This window comes from Taeniopygia guttata, chromosome 28, assembly GCF_048771995.1.
Source record: "Taeniopygia guttata chromosome 28, bTaeGut7.mat, whole genome shotgun sequence".
NCBI classification, from domain to species: Eukaryota; Metazoa; Chordata; class Aves; order Passeriformes; family Estrildidae; genus Taeniopygia; species Taeniopygia guttata.
The window spans coordinates 3182185-3200021 of NC_133053.1; the positions used below are offsets into that span (position 1 = coordinate 3182185).

The window sequence follows — 17837 nt, forward strand, 5'->3', positions numbered from 1 at the left end:
TCAAGTAACAGTTCTGTCAGGTTACACCAAAACTTGGCAGGACGTGAAATATTTTCTAGTAAGCAAGTGAGAATAAGTTCTCCATAGCACTCAGTTAATGGAGCTATTCACGATGCTGACGGGCTATAATAAGCCAGGGATAAAGAACTAAGCAAACCTTAATCAAAATTAACCTAAACATGTTAGAAAAGAGCTGCGGATTCAGTTTCTAATAGTCAGAGAACTTTCCCCGCACTTTCTCCCAGGCTGATCTTTCCCACAGAAAAAAAAAATCTTCACACGCTGCTCAGGAGCGCCCAGCGCTACCTTCAACCACCCCCAGCACCGCAGCGGGCGGATTCCTTAAATAACTGGTGGCAGATAAAAGCTCGGCTCCCCGGAGCAGCTGGAGGCAGGTATGGCATGGGAGCTCTCTCCTCCCGTCCCCTTTCCCCGCGCTCCGCACTTCGGCACCGCCGGGGACCCCGGGGAGAGCCGCGCTCCATCCGCGACCCCTCCGGGCGCTCCGCGGGCTTTGTTCCGCGGCCGAGCAGAGCCGCTTCTCCCGCCGCCGCCCTGCCCGGGGATGCTGCCGGGGGTCCCCGGTACTTACTGGCGCTGGCGGGGCTGGGCAGCGCTCAGGCTGCAGAGGGCGAGCAGCAGCAGCAGCAGCAGCGCCCGGGCGCGGCGGGGCTCGCAGCCGGCCATGGTGCCGGGGAGCCCGGGCCACGGCGCTCAGCGCGGGCAGCAGGAGCCTTTTGTTCCCGGCGAGCGCAGCCCGAGGCTCCGCCGCCCCGCGCCCGGGCTCGGCTCCCCGGTGCCTCTGGCCACCGCCCCCGCCGCGTCCCCGCCCCCGGGCCGCCCCCTCCTGGCCCCGGTGCCCGCTCGGCTCCGGCCCCGGCTCTTTGTCTGCGCGCACCGGGGAGGGGGCGAGGGGAAGGGGCCGCGCCCCGCCCGCCGCCCCGCCCGGCCCCAGGTGCGCCCAGCCCGGCCCCACCGGCCCCGGCCGCTCCGCGCCGCCGCCCGGCTCTGCTCGCCTTCCCCAGCGGCCCCGGCAGCGCTGCTTGCGCTCGTCGCCCCACAGATGGGAGAGCTGCGAAAGCCGCGGTCCCGCGGAACAGGACTGCACGACAGCCCCGGCACGTCCAGTCCCGGTAACTGAGCTCTGTGCGCTCAGGGACGCCACGGAGCGCTGCTCGCAACCCGAAATCCGGTGCCAGCACTGATGCTCCTCCATCCTCCTCGCTCCCTAGGTCCTAGTCTGTCCCTCTCCATCCCTCTGTCCCGCCGTTCCAGGGGCTTGGGACAGGAGAGGAAGCTCACTGTACCAGCCTGAGGAAGAGCTGCAGCCCAAGAGCAGAGCTCACACAAACCGGGAAAAGCAAACCCAAGGCGACAGCAGAGAGTCGAGGTGACAGAACAAATGCCATCTCCCTCTACACAGAGGAATTATTCCTCTGATCACAATGAATTATTCCTCTGATCCCTGCCAGAGAAAACCCAGGCACACCGGGGCTTCAGAGGGGAATTCTTGCCCCAGCAATAAATTAAAACCCTCAATGTAGGTGGTTTGGATCATATCTTTCCCCCAATACACCTGGCTTACATACACAAATAGTGCTTAGATTTTTATCTTGTGTTAAACTCTGGTGCTCATTTGATGTCTTCTCTTAAAAGTAAAGTCACTAACTCAGTGACTTTTGATAAATTCAAATTATCTTTAATAATAGCAACACTGTGAGATGGGGCTACACTTTTCTACTTAAATCTATCCTAAACCAGCACTGTCTCATTTTTCTGGAGAGGCAGAACAAACCTAGAAAAAGAACAAACACGTTTTGACAAATTAGACAAGATGAGACTCTAGAATGACAGGAGTCACTTCCCAAGGAAATTATGAGCTAGGAACTATGAGAAGGAACTTATTAGAAAGTAAATTAGAGTGGAATGGTTTAGGTTTTGTTTGTTTGTTTGTGGATTCTTTTTGAGACAAACTGAAACACGCAAAGAAAAAATCTGGTAACTCCAAACTGTTTTCCAGTTTCTTCCTATTCTCAGCTACAAACACAGAACCCTGCCTGCCTCAGTGTTTCCCTGTCTGCAGAGCAGCTGTACTGATCCAGCCTCTCCTCAGGGTGACACTTCAGGGGATGTTGGGATCCTCTGTTTAAAGATTAAAGGAAGCAAAAATGAAAATGGAGCACTTCTGCTGTTTCCATGGCATGGCAGAGATCAGGTATGTTTGGGCTGAAACAGCATCATGCTTTCAAAAAGATTAATTCATTAGTTACCTCTACACTCAATCCATATCTTTCTCGAGCAAACCATAAATGGCTCATTACAGACTTGTAATGAGACAAGAGATCTATGGGGATCATACCAAAAAACCCACAAAATGCCACTAAACACCCAATCCTGCCAGCCACAGGAAAGAGCTTTGAAAAAGGTCTGGGTAAGGACTTTGAACAAGCAACATGATTCAGCAATGGATTGATGAATGCAGCAAAGTGCAGTTCTAAAATGCAGCTCCATCACCTTTAGAATAAGACACAAATGTGTATTTCTACATCTCAAAAAGCACAAATAGAAATCACCCTTATGTGGATGGAATACAGCCCTTTTGAATTGCTCATTCTTTTAAAGGAGAGATTTCTCCTACATTGAAGAGTTTCCATTTGGAATTTACTGACTACAAGAAATCTCAAGCAATTACAGCCTCTGAAGACTGCAAACCATCTTCTAATTATGAAGGTATGTGCAATCCTGTAAATAAGGCTGGAATCAACTTGGTCTCAAAAAAAAAAGAAAAAAAAGGAGGCTTTAGATATAATTTCAAACTATTTACTTACTGAAATGGAATTTTCTGTGCTTGCCAAAATGAATCCCATTCAGTGTGATGCAACAGGTGTTGGAATTCCAGCAGCCGCCTGCAACCCACATCTGGTAATGGTTAGGAGTTAAAAGGAAGTTCTGTAAGAACTGCTCATGTATAAAAACTATTCATCAGTCAGATCTATGGGCCATATTCACCCACCCGCTTGCACTGTGCATAGCTCAGATTTTTATTTCGTTTACAGAAAACGTAATTCTGCTCCTCATAAAGTCTTAGGAATCTCAGGCACTTGAGAGCATGTGGGGGATTGGTGTTGGCCATGCTGGTGGCAGAAAGGTGAGGGAGGGACAGAGGGTTAGGGAACAAGGTGTGAATGCATCTGTATTGGTTCTGACTGGATCTAATTCACACCCTGATCACTTCTCATCATTACTCTGCAGGAGAAGGAATCCTCCCCTAAGTCCCAAATACCTCATTAAAAAACCTGTGCAATGTGAAAATTATCAGACAGGGCTTTATCAAGCAAAAAATAATAATTTCCAAGTACTGCCACCCACAGCTGGGAATCCTTCTGCTTTTTCCCCTCACTTCAATTGCCAGATTGAACTCAGTAAGACAACTCACAGGAAACAAGTGGTTGGTCCATGCCATCCATAATTAGCCCTTGCTAACTGCCTCAGCATGAGTGGTGTCACTAACTTGTCACTCAGATGATCAGATCCAAAGGTATAAAAGGTAATTCTCACTTCTTTAAAGATTTTAATACAAGTGAATTGTGCATAAAAGATACTGTACTAAATTCAAGGCTATTAATCATTGAGTTTTGTGCTAAGTCCTGTACACACTAGATTTCAGTAGGTGGGTGAAAAATAAAAAAGTCATAATTTTCAGAAACATTTCTCCCCCTTTCCCAATGGAAAAACATTCATCTCAGTCAGAGAGGCCAGACAAGAGTCAGACAAGAACAAGAACAAGGCCTTAGTTAATTTTTACAGTGTTATATTCACGGTAAAAGAGCCACACCTATTCTTTAACTCAGAGTTTTGTTCTCCCTTTGTGTTTCTGTGACAGCCAAACAGAGATAGCAAAAGCAGAAACTGATAACTGCAAAGTAAGTGTCCTAGGCTTTGCCACACTCCTGCAACTCACCAGCACTGAGGAAAACGTTTTAACAGAGACTACATCAGTCCAGACAGAGTGACAGAAACCAGACTGATCCTGCTCCCCAGGAATACAAACATCTCTAGAAGAAATTATAAAGAAAGGATAATTAAAGAGCACTTTTCAACTAAGACTGTCATCTAAGTAGCATATAACATGATAATGCTATTGAGAACATAATTATTAAATAATTCTGTCAAAAAACGTTATTATTCACCTACAGAACAGGAGAGTCTGATCTTTCACAGTAAAATAACATTTTAATTCCTGACAAAGTGAATGAAATATTACTAGGAAAGCATTCAAATGGAGGATTTTGAATGATTTAGAAGTAAGAGCACTATGCTTATCAGAAGGGGCTGTCATTCAGATGTTTAGTCAGAAATAATTTCCCAATTCTCAGCTCCTACAGGACTGGTGAAATACAATTTGTGTATAGTCAGACTGAACAGTAGAGCCACATCCCATATGCAAGAGATATTAAACAAAGGGATTAAGTTTTTATATCCTACATGCCATCTCCAAACATACAGTCTATATAAATGAAAAAATTAGTTATATCTCAAGGGGCAATCATAACATAGAAAATTTAAGATCTTGAATTAGCAGAAACTCAGATTTTGCATATACATTATCACAGAAATATTTTAGAAGTAACTGATCAGAGGCATTTGAGCCCACTCTGCAAAACTTGTGCTTGCTGTACAGACCACACACAAATGCAGCGTAAGAAACAACCTAAAATATTTTCTGTGAGTTGAGCAGGAATGCTCACATAATCACTGGAAATGCTCTTAATTGGTGTGGCTCAGTGGTGCATTTCAGAGCTGTTGGATCTTCTGCCGCCCTGGAACTCTTTTCATGTCCTGGCAATCCCAGCCCAGCCAGCAGTTTGTTTATCATATTCACTATGAATTTCCGGATCTCCAACAAAGTGGTATTTACTCCGAGGCAGGGAAGACTGCAGTAATCCAATAAGTTCTCATTAGCCTAAAATGCAAAAACATCTGCTGGGGTCATGAGCTGCTTTGCTGTTGATGAGCACAGGCTCAGCTCCCTTTGCAGCTCATGTGAACAAAGAGTTGAGGATTTGGGGTGTGGGGAGGGGACAAGCGAACCTCGGGGATTTCCAGAGCTGCAGCTCCACCCCAGAGCGCCCTGGGCAGGAGGGATCCTGCCTTACCTTGACCCCGGAACCCCCATTGCAGGGAGCACAGGAATTACAGAAAAAAAAGCGCCTTGACTCAGCCCTCCCTAGCTGGTGGTCAGGGTTGGCACTGAGGAGAATGTGACCACAGCTCCCCCAGACACACCAGCACCCAGGCAGGGCAAGCTGCAGGGTAAACCCAGCCTAAAAGCTTTGCCAATCTCTTCTTAAACAACCAAGAGTTTTGCAAGGGACAAATACTTCCATTTCTGAGCTCCCCATTCATCCCAGGCTCTCACCCACCTGGCTCAATTCGCAACTGCTTTCAGTTTTTGGAGGAAGAAAAAAAATATCCTTTCCCCCAAAAAAGCACCTTAACACACAGGAATGTTTACAACTGGTCAAGAACTTCTGGTCTAAAAGATGAATAAATAGGTAATAGGTACTGCATAAGTTCAGACAAAACAAAACTAAATCTACATTGATAGAAGTTACAGTAGGGAGAACATTACTAATTCCACTGGGGAAAAAAAGACACACAACCTGAATAAAAGGAGCCCTTAATTTGTTTAGGATTCCAACCGATTTAGAGCATGTGACACTGTCAGAAAATAAGTGGAAAATACAAAATAAGTGGTGTCACATCTGTTTAGCTCCTGCTCCAGTGATTCTGCAGTTCTTTGTTGTTGTTTGTACAGTGTTAAATGACAGCAGCCAATTCAGTGGCTATTTCAAGGTGGAGGAGCCTTAAACACTTCTGCAAAGAGCCAGAACAGGACCACTTAGAACATTTGTGAAAATCAAGAAGAAAAAGACTCAGTTCAAGCTAGTTTAAAACCCTTTCCTGGAGAGGCTGAGCTGCTTTAGCTAACACTTGTTGTACCATTTGTACAAAGAATTACACAAGTGTTCAGTTTAAAGAATGACCAGAATGCTGAAATTAATGCCTCTGATTCTTCTGAAACAATGAGTGCACATCCCCGGACACAGAATTGTTGTGTAGCAGAGTTTGGCTTCAGCCCCAGGACTCCCCTTTGCCTCGTGGGAGGATAGAGTGCAGCGAGTGCCGCCTGCAGCAGCGGGGCTGAACTACTGCCCCCGCAAGATTTACAGCCTTTAATTGTGCTCACAGCAAGCACCTCCCCAGGGGGAGAACCAGCAACATTCCACTGCTTTTCAGAGGGAAAATCTGCATTGCTGGTTGTTGCTTAAGTAACGTTTAGGTGTAGGTATACACACCCAAGAGTATCTCAAGGGCAGAAAGTCGCTTGACTGCAAAGGATGGGTTTAATTTAAAAGTATTTCTTAAAAGAAAAATACTTTTTCAAACCATCAGTGAGGCGTAACATTAAGGAATCTTAGGAAAGACATTCTGATATGCCTGTGAAGAGACATTATTATCAAGACACTACAATAATGATTTCAATTTCATCCCTCCCCTGTCTTATTTAAGACGACCCTTCCCAACTTTCAGTCTCAGAATTGACAAACGGATGATAAAGAGGTTAAAGGTGTGAGGACACACAGCTCAGCAATAATCTAAACCAGTTTCATCATGTTGGAGCCCTTCTACCTACATCTCCATCCACCAGAACTAACCAGCCCAGTTACAGCCAAGCTGACTTTGCTGGGCAAAGTTCCCCATCCAGTGGTCAAATTCATGGATGCAGCTCATGCTCCTGCCCCAGAGCTTGATGCAGCTGCACTCATCCACACTGCTGATGTGCTGGATTGCAGCCACGCAGGTGAACTGCCAGGTGCAGATCATGTGAGGAAAAACAAATAACAGATGGATATCCTGAAGTAACACTTGTTCACAGAAAAGCTACTGTTAAAAAAATGACACTGAGATTGTATGCAAGGAGGGTCTGAACAATTTGTTTTATGGGTATAGCACATCTACTGATCCAGTTACTTAATTTACTCCTGAGTTTTAATAAAAGGAGACAAGAATCTAGTTAGACCTTTAGTAGTGCCAGGAAGAAAGCCTGAACAGCACCTGAAGGAGTGCAAGGATAATACTCCAAGTATCCTAGGAGTAGGCCAAAAAGCCTTATAGACACAGCTTAAGTGAGAAATGTGAAAAATCATCACAGAATGAGGTTCCACAGGTTAAAAAATACAGGTTACAGCACATATTCCAGAGCAAAATGCATTCCACATAGAGAAAAGGAAAGGATGTTGAAGAAACATGCCAGATGTGGCTTGTACGTTCCTAGCACAGCACATGCATTCAGTGATCAGGTTTGTGGTTTCTTTCCCCACTCCCAATCCTTTGGCACCAGCACTTGGGGTGCTCATGGCTCAGCACTGGCACCACTTGGTGTGTACAAGTGGATCACTGGACTGTGCAGTATTAGCCCTAAGTAATGCCAGATGGAAACAAAAGCTGCTGTAGGAGATCAGTGAACATACTCAAACTTGAAGACTACTGATAGAGCAGTGGAGAATAGTCTTTATTATTAAAAATAATAAAATCCTTAAAGGCGAGTCAGATCTATACAAAAGCATTTGTATTTTCAATAATTTATTTACAATGCAATTAGGCAAAAAAAGAAGTGAGAAGTTAACAAAACTTCTCATTTGTTAAAAGTGACCAGGCTCCTTCCAAGCAAGTGCTTCATACCCACCCAGCACATCCAGAAATAAGGGGCAAATCACAGTTCCTGCAGAAGTTGTTCAGTGAGCAACCAATGCTCAGGCTGTAATTAGCACACAGGTCAGATTTGCCAGGAATAGCACTTTTTATCATTTACCTTTCAGTACTGTCAGGGCAGAAAGGGATGGAAAACCTGTTGCAGAAATCCCCATTAAAAGCGAGCAGCGATGTCTCCCAGTGGGACAGCCTGCAGAACAATTATACAATTCCTCTATCAGTGAGCACCCCTGCTGCTGCTGGCTCCACTGAAAAACTGGGCAAGTTGTATGTCCAAACCAGAAATAAAAGGATAAGAAGTCTGCTGGCTTTGAGTTAGTACCTACCCAGTAGTAAAACAATACAGAAACTCAGTTGAAATACCAGCGTTTTACATCATCTACTGCATGATTCTCTTCACACACATATTGGTTATGCAGAGAAACTTCTTTACTGGCTTCAAACGACAGGTTCTGCACATCTGTGAAGCTCCTGGAACACATGAAGCTAAATCAGTGACTCTGAAGGACACTAACTCTGCTTTAGCCCAAAGACTGGACATGTGCAACTTTCTCCTACTATGGCCCCACCAGAAGAAAACTAATGTAAAATGTGAATTTTCTTCTAAAAAGCGAGAACTAGGAGGAGAGATGGAGCAGGAGGGGAGAGATGAGTGACTTAATGGTCTATTAATCTTCACAGATTTTAACTTTAATCTCTTCTGGGGCAATGAAGGAAGGGAAGGACATTAGTCATGCTTTACCTCTTCTTCATCCTCCCAGGGATGCTTTGTATTTGTTGTCACAACAGCTGAGGAGAAAACCCTCCTCTGTGCTCCTTGTGCCTTCTCAAGGATGACACATTTGCAGGGTTGTTATTTAAGACACTTTGCAGCTCACTTTTCTGTCTCCTGGGTTTCTCCACTCCTACATACCTAAACTTACCAAGTCTGTTCTTGCTCAGTGAAACTCTCAGCTGAAGTGTCAGAGAATGGCACACTGAGGTGGTTCACCTGGAGTACAAACCCAACCCCAAACATCCTACTGTGACTGCAGGCAGGGCAGGGGCAGAAATACAGATGAGTGCTACAAAGAGAATTACACTTAGTTCTACCAAACCCTCAGTTAACCCCCTTCAGCCTGAGATCTGGATATATCCTGGCAAGGGCTATAGATTTTCCTCCAAATATTTAGTCAACAAGCCTTTCCACCTAATTATTGTGATACCTTTGAAGCTCTTTACTCAGTTGCTGAGACACTTCTTGAAGCTCTTTCAGTGCACCAAGTGCTTTTGCACTGTCCTCTGAGTGGTTTGGCATAACTTCTGTCAGAAGCTCCTGTGTGATCATTAATTGCTTTCCCAGTTCATCTGGAAGATAAGAAGTTAAAGGTATTATTAAAAATGAGAGTGCCACCAGTTAATACAAGATATCAACACCTGGAATAACCCAGAGATAGGTGAACTAGATTACAAAAAAAATATTGCTCAGCTTTCACAAAAACACTGTGAAACTGTGAAAGCCAAAATATTTTTCACTGTTGTGACCAGCAGCAGGCTATTAAAATTGCTCATCAAGCCCTCCTTTAGAATATGTCAAAGATTTTTTAAGAGAAATGTATGAAGAAAAAAACAAGTTTTAGACACCCAAAATTCCCTGGCCAGTTTCATGTATTGCTGTTGGCATGCACCCCCTCCATGAAATTTATTCAGTCATTTCCTTCAATATTCAAAATGCAGAAATAAAAAAATGCACCCATTTCTTTCTAGTCTTCTCACAAGAATTCTAAGTTCTTCAATAAATGTTTTGCATTTGCCTTAAAGTGCAAGATTAGTGTAAATTATTTAAGAATCTTGGTTTTTTGCAGACCAGCAGTTCAAAAAGGTAATATTTTGTCCAGACTTCAGTACAAAATGCATATACTGATTTATTAAATATTCTCTGATTCAAGACAGCACACAATGATATTTAAGCTCCAGTTCTGCAAGAAACATGAGCGAGTCTGCCCAGGTGACTCTGTCTCTCAAACACAGAAACAAGAAAGATCAGAGCATTCCTACAACTTGTTTACACAGCAGGAAAAACAAAGGGGGAGGAATGCCATGAATACAGTTAAAATACTTAGAAACCTGCTAAAGAAGGTACAGAGGTAAGAATTACACACAGCACAACATGTGATAATTGCTGCAGCTCAGTGTCCACAGGCTCCAAGAGCACACAGAATTCCTCCAGTGGCAGATGCAGCAGTAACAACATGAGAAGCGTTTTTAGCATAAACTCACTATAAATTAAAGCTAATTTGATAAATCAAATTTTCATACCAAGGTAGGTTTGCTTATCTCCTTCTATGTGAATGTTCTTTATGGGCAATTCATGTCTTGTAGCATCCAGGGAAGCTGCAAAGCTTTTGTACTGCTCTTTAAACTTTTCACAGACAGCAATGAGGGGAGACAGCACCTCTATCTGAAAGAGACACACTGAATAACACTTCTCCAAAAGCACATCTTCTGTAATTACACACCTGGCTCACTACAAAAAAACACATTATGATGAAATTAAATACCACTCTGAAATGCTTATTGACAAGTGTAATTCACAAAGTCTGTGGTACAATAATCCTGTCAAACTGTTTATGTTTTCCTCTTACTATAGTCCTCAGTGCCAACTCCCTTGTTTCTGTAGCTCAGAGAAGATATTGGCAACACAGCCAGCAAAGTGTTTTAAATCAGATCCTTTGACTGTAATTAACAAGCATGTTCTCCAAAAACCTTGTTTAATTTTTGCAATGTGTATTTGTTAAAAAGCAAAGAGATTCCGTTTTGAGAATTCATTATTCAAACATTAATTATTCACTACAAGCCTGTCTTCTTACAATTAGGCCAGAACTACTTGTGGCTAACACACACAAACAAAGCAAATAAACAACAGAAGATGTTCACTTCTCTCTAAGGGCTGGCATCTCAGCTCTAACCATAACTGGAGTTGCCCAAGTGTGGGATGTTCTGTGGTTTTGGGTACTTTCACCTCCTGGCACCATCCAGACACTGCCCTGGCAGCCACTGCAATCTCTGTCCTTGCCCAAGAGCTCCAGCTTCTCCTTCCTGCCTGTCCACCAGGGCAACTCAACAGTGACAAAGGCACCTGCTCAGGTGCTGCAGGCCTCAACAGGAAGGACGGATTTGTTTCCTTTGAGATACATAAAATTGTGCCCCTGCAGGCCACAGAAACAGAGAAATCTCCCCTGGATAAAGGACTACTTCATAAATGAGTTTGTGTAGCTATCAGAGAAACATTACTTAAATCTTACCTGTTTCTCTAATGTTTCATTGAGCTTCTGCTCTCTCTCCTCAAGCAGAATTTCACGTTTCAGCTCCCAGAGCTTCTCCTGTTCTTTCCGCTTTTCTTCACACAACATTAGCAAGTTTTCTTCTGCTTTTTCCTCCATCTTGGCAACCTTTTTTTCTATCTATTACATCCCAAAAATATTCACAATTAAAGCAATGCTACATCTGAGCAACTAACATATTCTGAATAAAGAAATGCAAGCTTCAGACCAGACCAAAGAGTTTCAATTAATGAAGAGGAGACTGACACAGTAAGCACAGAAAATCAGAGTTAAAGACCCTCTCAAGACTCTGCTTCTTTTTGTAAAGGAAAATTCACACACAGAGCACTGAGGGAATAAAGTCACTGACACAACCTTCAGCTTCAGACAGACTCACATTTGTCCCAAAACTTCTGCATCCCCCTAATTCCTAAGAACCAGCACTAGCTTAATGAACTGGCATTGAATCCACTGTAAGAGCTGTCATAGCACGTCTTATGGTTTTACAAATGATATACAGTCATAAAAATCTAACTTTTACAGGTCAGGAAGCGTTTAAGAAATTAAACAATGTGAAGTTCTATCTGATACACCAAATATTTGACCAACTCACCTTTAGTCTTAGGAAAGTTAAAAGTAGTGTCTCCGATTCCAGCTCTTTTATCAAATCACAAGAATCAGTTTCCTTCAGAAGAGAAAGGAATATTTTACATCAAGTTTGGTACTTAAACAATTGTTTTTTCAGTGGTCAAATTAATTAACAATAGTCCAATTCATGCCTGGAATCATCACTGCACCAACAGGCAGCTCAATGAGAGAAGTTTGTTTTTTAAACACTAACATTAATTAAATACATCTCTTTGTTCCACAACCTTTTATAATATTTTCAGCGGATTTTCATATTTCTGGTAGAGGATTTGTAGTTCCAGTGCTGCACTGAATAGGATCCCTAAATAAGGCACTTCATATTAGACTGAATCAGAGTTTGTTCTCAGAATAAAAACGCCAGGAAATACTTAAAGATAATCTGATATAATTAAAGAGTATGGGCAGGAATGCAAGAAGAATCCACCTGAGGAGATGCAACAATTGGAACAGATTCTTTACCACAAGTAATGGAAGGAAAGCTCTGGTCAGTGTCCAGGTATCTGATCAACACACCAAACACTGCCAGCAGTACAACTGACTTCTGCAAGGAGGCTTTACATCCTCCCAGGACCTCAAGCTGTAATTCAGATTAAAGATAAACAGAAAAATCTTCATTTCAAAATAAATATCCTTACCAATGTAAGCAGTAAGACTCACCGTATCAGTCTCTCCACTTATTTTGTTTGTCTCTGAATCTTCTTCTGAAGCAGATTCTGAATAAGAACTCCTCTTGGGGTCACTTCTATCTGTATCACAACAACAAAGTTAGTGTGCTCTTCTGTGGAGGTCTATAGGGCAAGTCAATAGACCACCAGGTTCTTTAAAGGCAGAGATAATTTCAAAATTATTGTGTGTACCAGTGAAAAAGATCTGTGCTGTTTCTAGCTCTGATACACTCATGAGCAGATATGGATCACATGAGCATTTAGCTTTAAGTGACAAACAAATGTGATCCACTTTTCAGAAGGGCTGACACCCACCTATTACAGGAACAAAGGCTCCAGAGTACTTTAATTTTTTACTTTATTCTTTACTTTTTGACTTTAAACAAAAACAGAGCACCCAAAAGATACTAGAAATCAAGAGATTAATTTAAACTCCAAAGGTCTTAGTACCTATGCTTAAAATCCTTTTGTGAATATGCAAGAATACAACAATTTCTTATCCCCAAGTTTCAGCACATACATTAAAAAAAAACCAAACAAAAACAACCAAAACAAAAAACCAGAAATTGTGTATGAATGGAACTTTACCATTAATATCAGAAATATCAAGGTCTGGTAGCTTCATTTTCCCTTCATCTAATAGAGTGGACTGCAAGTCACCCTTCTCAAAACCACCCTGATTCAGTGAGCTGAGGTCAACACCTGTAGAAAGAAGCTGTTAGCAGACTAGAAGAATTGGAACTAGAAGCATTAGGTTCAGCACAAATTCACAGTTCCAGGTGTAGAGGCCCAGGGAAGCTGATCTGGTCCCATCCCTCCCCTCACACCCTACTATGACCTGAGAAATGCTCTTTAGGCCTCAGCCTTGATGAACTGCACCTGGACAAGCCCCTCCTGAGCTGATCAGAAACACTCTCTCTTCCCAGCAATGTCTAATGAGCCCCTGTTTTCTAATGAACAGCCTTAAAAACTTATTCTTCTTGAACCTCCAAAGAAAGTTACCAAATGGAATTGTGGCCAGAATGGAAAAAGCCCACTCTCTATTGACCCCTCTGAGGTCCCAATTCACTGAAAACAAGGGAATAATTTGTCTCAATAACTGGATATCTGTGGACACAACCAAGGACTATCAGTAATACCAGACAGGAACCATTGGTAATAACAAAAGAAATAAAAATGGATGATTTTAAACAGAGATTTTCAGTCACTCACATTTGGTTTAAAAGAAAGATGAAATAAAAAAAAGCAGAGTAATGGTGAGGGTATAGGAAAAGAACTGAGGGTATAGGAAAAGAAGGCAGGAAAGACCCAATCACTCAATTCCACAGCCAGGACCTAATTTGTCTTAGCCCCACATAAAGTTTCTTAATTTCTTTTGCATACAAATAATAACTGCCAGTGCTGCCAGTAATACAAAATATCAATATCTTAGAGTTATTAAGAGTTTCACTGGCTGGAAATACAAAAGAATAGCTTTTAAACACTGGGAAAACCTACTAGCAGAAGTTTCATGTTTCTGAGAGACAACCGATCTTGCTTTAGTTCTAGAAGACGGCAGAGAACTACTTGATGAAGAGGAACTTGATGAAATATCCTGAAAATAAAGAAAACAGCTAAGACAGAACATAACCAGCAATATCCTACCTTCAAATTAAACGCTGACAATACACAACTAAATCCCAGGGCACCTCGCTGCTTTGCAAGTCACCCGAGTACAGTTCCAAGCTCGCACCTGACAACACACCATCACTCCCTCATAACCCCAGCAGAGATGGTTCTCCCCTGGTTTTGGGTTTTTTTTTTTGTGGGTTTTTTTTTTGTTCCCTCGCTACCACACGTCCAAGCCGCCCATCACACCTTTGCTGCCTTTCGCTGAGCGACGCCTGAGCTCGGCACCTTCTTGCTGTGTTTCTTATCGAACTGCAGGTAGCGAGACTGCACGATCCTTCCTCCTGAAAGGGCAAAGAGAGCTCAGCTGGGCCCACCGCGAGGCTTCCCGCCTCAGGTCGGCTCCCCCCTCAGCCGGGCCGGGCTCCCCCCTCAGCCGGGCCGGGCTCCCCCCTCAGCCGGGCCGGGCACCCCCCTCAGCCGGGCCGGGCTCCCCCCTCAGCCGGGCCGGGCTCCCCCCTCAGCCGGGCCGGGCTCCCCCCTCAGCCGGGCCGGCGCGGCTCCGCCCTCACCCCACGCTACCTTTCCGCTTAGCTTTCGGCGTTTGTCCGGCCGCCGCGCCGCTGCCCTCCGAGGACATGGTGCCGAGGCAGCGGCGGGCGGTGAGGGCGCGGGCACGGGGTCGCTGCCCTCAGCCGCGAGCCGCCCCGGCCGCCATTCCGTTTGAATCACCGCGCAGGCGCGGTGAGGAGCGGTGAGGGCGCGGCAGCGCGCCCCCTGGCGGCGCGGAGGAATGAAACGAGCCTTAGACCCGCCCGCGCTGCTTTTAGAGAAAGCGATGTTTATTTAAATCGCTTTAAATAAAGCAATAAAGGAGGGTCCGGCTGCTCCTGCAGCACGGCTGGCCCTAAAAGTGCTCCTTGCCTCAGGCCTTTGGTGGGAGGTAGCTTTAACTGGTGAAGTCTGTTCTCTACTGGAGAGAAACCAGCAGAGGCCACAAAGATGATGAAGAGTTTGGAGCAGCTCTGTGTTGAGGGGAGAGACTGTGAGAGCTGAGCCTGGTTAGTCCAGAGAAGAGAGGGCTGAGAGAGGATCCCATCAATCCTATATAGATATATAAACATATAAATATCTCCAAGAGGATGGTGCCACTGCTCACTGGTGCGCAGTGACAGGACGAGGAGTAATGGGGGTAAACTGAAACACAAGACAAATCTCTCAACGTGAGGAAGAACTTTTTTACGTTGAGGGTGGCCGAGGACTGGAACAGCTGCTCAGGGAGGCTGCGGAGTCTCCCTCTCTGGAGGGACGTGTTCCTGTGCCATCTGCTCCAGGCGACCCTGGGTGATCTCCAGATGTCCCTTCCAACCCAAACAATCCTGTGATTCTGTGAACCGCTGTGCCGCAGTGCTCTGACACATCCACCACCAGGCACACCACAACCCCCACAGCGGCGGGCGGGGACGCTCCCGGCCCAGCAGAACTCTGGGTTTCTTTGCTTTTGACAAGAATCCACCCCCGCTGCCTCAGACAGTCATACAGACAGACAGCCAGCACCTGCAGCCGCCGGCAACCGCGGCGGGGGCGAGAGGCGGGCTCGGGGCTCGAACCCGGGTCCTCCCGCCGCACCCCCGGCACTCCCCCGGGCCGCGCATGCGCGGGGCGGGCGCGGCGCTGAATGGGCGCGCCCCGGCCCCCCCGCCACCCGGAAGTGGCGCGCGCGGGGGCCTGTGGCGGCGGCGGGGCCGGGCGGCCGCGCTTCGACACCGGCGCAGGTAACGGGCCCCGCGCTCCTCGTTCCCCTGCTCCTCATCCCTCCCGCTCCTTCGCTACGGCCTACCCAGCCCTCTGCTGGCCGTGCCTCGCAGCCACCGGGTCCCGCAGCGAGCGCTGTGGGCGGCCGGGGTAGCTCTGAGGGGGCGTCGGCTTTGAGGGGATCTGTGAGGGTCGGTGCCCCGGTGCAGGTGTGAGGGAGCGCGGGAGGGTCGGCTCTGAGGGGATATGTGGGAGGGTCGGCTCTGAGGGGCTGTCTGGCGGTCAGCTCCAGGCTGCGGCAGCCGCCCTCAGGAGCCCGGGGCCGGAGCGGTTCCCCGGGACGCCCTGAGGAGCTCGGGGGTGCTCGGGGCCGGGGGCCGTGCCCGGCTCCGGGGCTGTGCTGAGTGACTTTGTGCCAGCTGTGCCCGAGGAGCTGGCGGTGCCCAGGGGAAGGGAAGTGTGTGACTCCCGGCTGTGCCTCCCGTCTCTCGGGCAGAGCCTGCCCGCTGAGCGGAGCACGGTGGCGCTTCCAGCTCCTGTTTTTTTCCGTCCCCTGCTTGTGATTTTTCAGCTACACAGTGTTCTGTGATGTCTCCAACTCTCGGTATGAACAGCCTGTAATCTTTCAGACAGATATCGCACGATCTTTCAAAAAATTCGTTAAACTCTCAGGGTTCTATGGTTTCTTTGTGTTATTTTTGAGCAGCTCTTGACAGTTGGTGCTGCTGCTGTGCTGGGATCGCGCTTTATCGTGACTGTCATTGCCCAATTGAGTCCTCTTGCTCTGTGGATGTCGATAGTGCTCTGTCTTCTTGGCAAGCTCAGTTTTGCAATCTCTGGATAGTAAAACTTTTGCAAGCTAGGAACGTACTTTGTTACATGTTTCTAGACTAAAAGTATCAGACAACTATCCTGACTCATGACAATTCTGGCCGTCGGTCTGATACAGGTATGTGTGATCCTGGTGGAAGATGAATTCCCAGTATCATTTTAGCTTTGTTTTCTGTTACTCTGTAAGCATTTTTGCAAAGTTCTTGCCCAGCTTTGTTTGCAATTCGTGTTTGTGAAAAGCGAGAAGCACTTTGGATCCAAACGAGTTCAGCATTCTTTGATTTCACCTTCTGGAAAAGGGTGGCAGTGGAGCAAAGGGCTGGAGATGATCTCAAGCTGCTGGCAGATGCAATTAGCCTTTCAAAGATGTCATCAGCATCCTCCCACGGTACTCCTAGAGGTGGATCGGTATCGGTGCGTCTGCCAGGCTGTTTGCAAATAAGTTTGTCATGGGTAATTAGGAGCTCTTTGATTTCAGGCCTGTTAGCTGGAATCCAGGGCTGAAGAACTTGCCCTAAAGTAACAGCGTGGGGTAACCTTGTATTCCGGTTTAGGATGTTGGTGTCACGCCCACAAGTTTTAGTGAGCCCTGGGTGTCTTTAACTCAGGATCTTGTCAGGAACAAATCCATTTAATGTAGGGGAAGCAGCTTGGGGAGCATTTAATACATATTTATATTAGCTCCAAGAGCCATTGTGGCTTTTTGTAGAAAATCTTTCGTCCTGGGGGTCTTTTTGTCTTTGCACTGCTATGGGGTTTTCTTCCTGCCCTACATCTGAAGTCCAGTAACATTGTGCTTTTCAGGATGATGTATCTGAGGCCAGTTCCTCAATTTTTAATCCTTAATTATTCACATAAAACTTGGGAGTTACTGCAGTAATGCAAAGTGCTTTGTGGAATTGGACAGTTTGGGGCTTTTTTTTTTTTTTTTGTCACTGTGCTTGAACATTTGTCTCAACAAAAAGCTTTTTCACAAGTTGAATGTTGCAGCTCTGCAGTGACAGCTGCCTGCACAAACTGTCCATTCCCAGTGGGAGGATTCCCAGCTCTGGGCTTTTCTGTGCAACCCAAAAAGCCCATGGAACTGAATAATTTAGGAAGAGTAAATGCAGCTGATGAAAGATTTAAACGAGGTTCACCTAGAAAGGAATGCTCTGTGCAGACAGTTTCTGACCCATAGTGATTCAAACATTAGGCCTCTTGAATAATCCTGTACATGAATAACATGTTTGACTCACATGCACATTGAGGC

The 17837-nt window shown here is 45.6% G+C and overlaps 3 protein-coding genes across 20 annotated transcripts in view; 1 reads left to right on the forward strand and 2 right to left on the reverse strand.

Moving 5' to 3' along the window:
* Nucleotides 1-799, reverse strand: part of CPAMD8 (C3 and PZP like alpha-2-macroglobulin domain containing 8) — a 54883-nt gene extending 54084 nt beyond the window's left edge. For all 5 annotated transcript variants that reach the window (XR_012052171.1, XM_030257010.4, XM_030257011.4 and 2 more), the window contains exon 1: nt 593-799. Coding sequence is in view for 4 of the 5 variants with exons in the window: in XM_030257010.4 (XP_030112870.4) it covers nt 593-687 (95 nt within the window). In the remaining variant the exon portion in view is untranslated. The remainder of the gene's footprint in view (nt 1-592) is intronic.
* Nucleotides 800-7555: 6756 nt separating this feature from the next.
* HAUS8 (HAUS augmin like complex subunit 8) lies at nt 7556-14767 on the reverse strand. Of its 2 annotated transcripts, XM_030257028.4 has the most exons (11): nt 14582-14767; nt 14249-14343; nt 13889-13985; nt 12980-13093; nt 12384-12472; nt 11692-11763; nt 11061-11219; nt 10075-10216; nt 8982-9123; nt 8103-8247; nt 7849-7966 (listed from the first exon to the last, which is right to left on the reverse strand). In XM_030257028.4, exons 1-10 carry the CDS (start codon nt 14637-14639, stop codon nt 8127-8129), a joined length of 1089 nt encoding a protein of 362 aa, XP_030112888.4. In that variant the 5' UTR covers nt 14640-14767; the 3' UTR covers nt 7849-7966; nt 8103-8126. The 2 variants fall into 2 exon arrangements, with proteins under 2 accessions (XP_072775611.1, XP_030112888.4); XM_072919510.1 differs by having other exon boundaries at nt 7556-8247.
* Nucleotides 14768-15653: 886 nt separating this feature from the next.
* The window catches only part of MYO9B (myosin IXB), a 42865-nt gene continuing 40681 nt past the window's right edge, over nt 15654-17837 (forward strand). For 11 of the 13 annotated variants that reach the window (XR_005977994.2, XM_030257022.4, XM_072919508.1 and 8 more), the window contains exon 1: nt 15654-15774. The gene's annotated coding sequence lies outside the window, so the exon portion shown is untranslated. The remainder of the gene's footprint in view (nt 15775-17837) is intronic. The other 2 variants (XM_072919507.1, XM_030257014.4) reach the window with 1 other exon arrangement.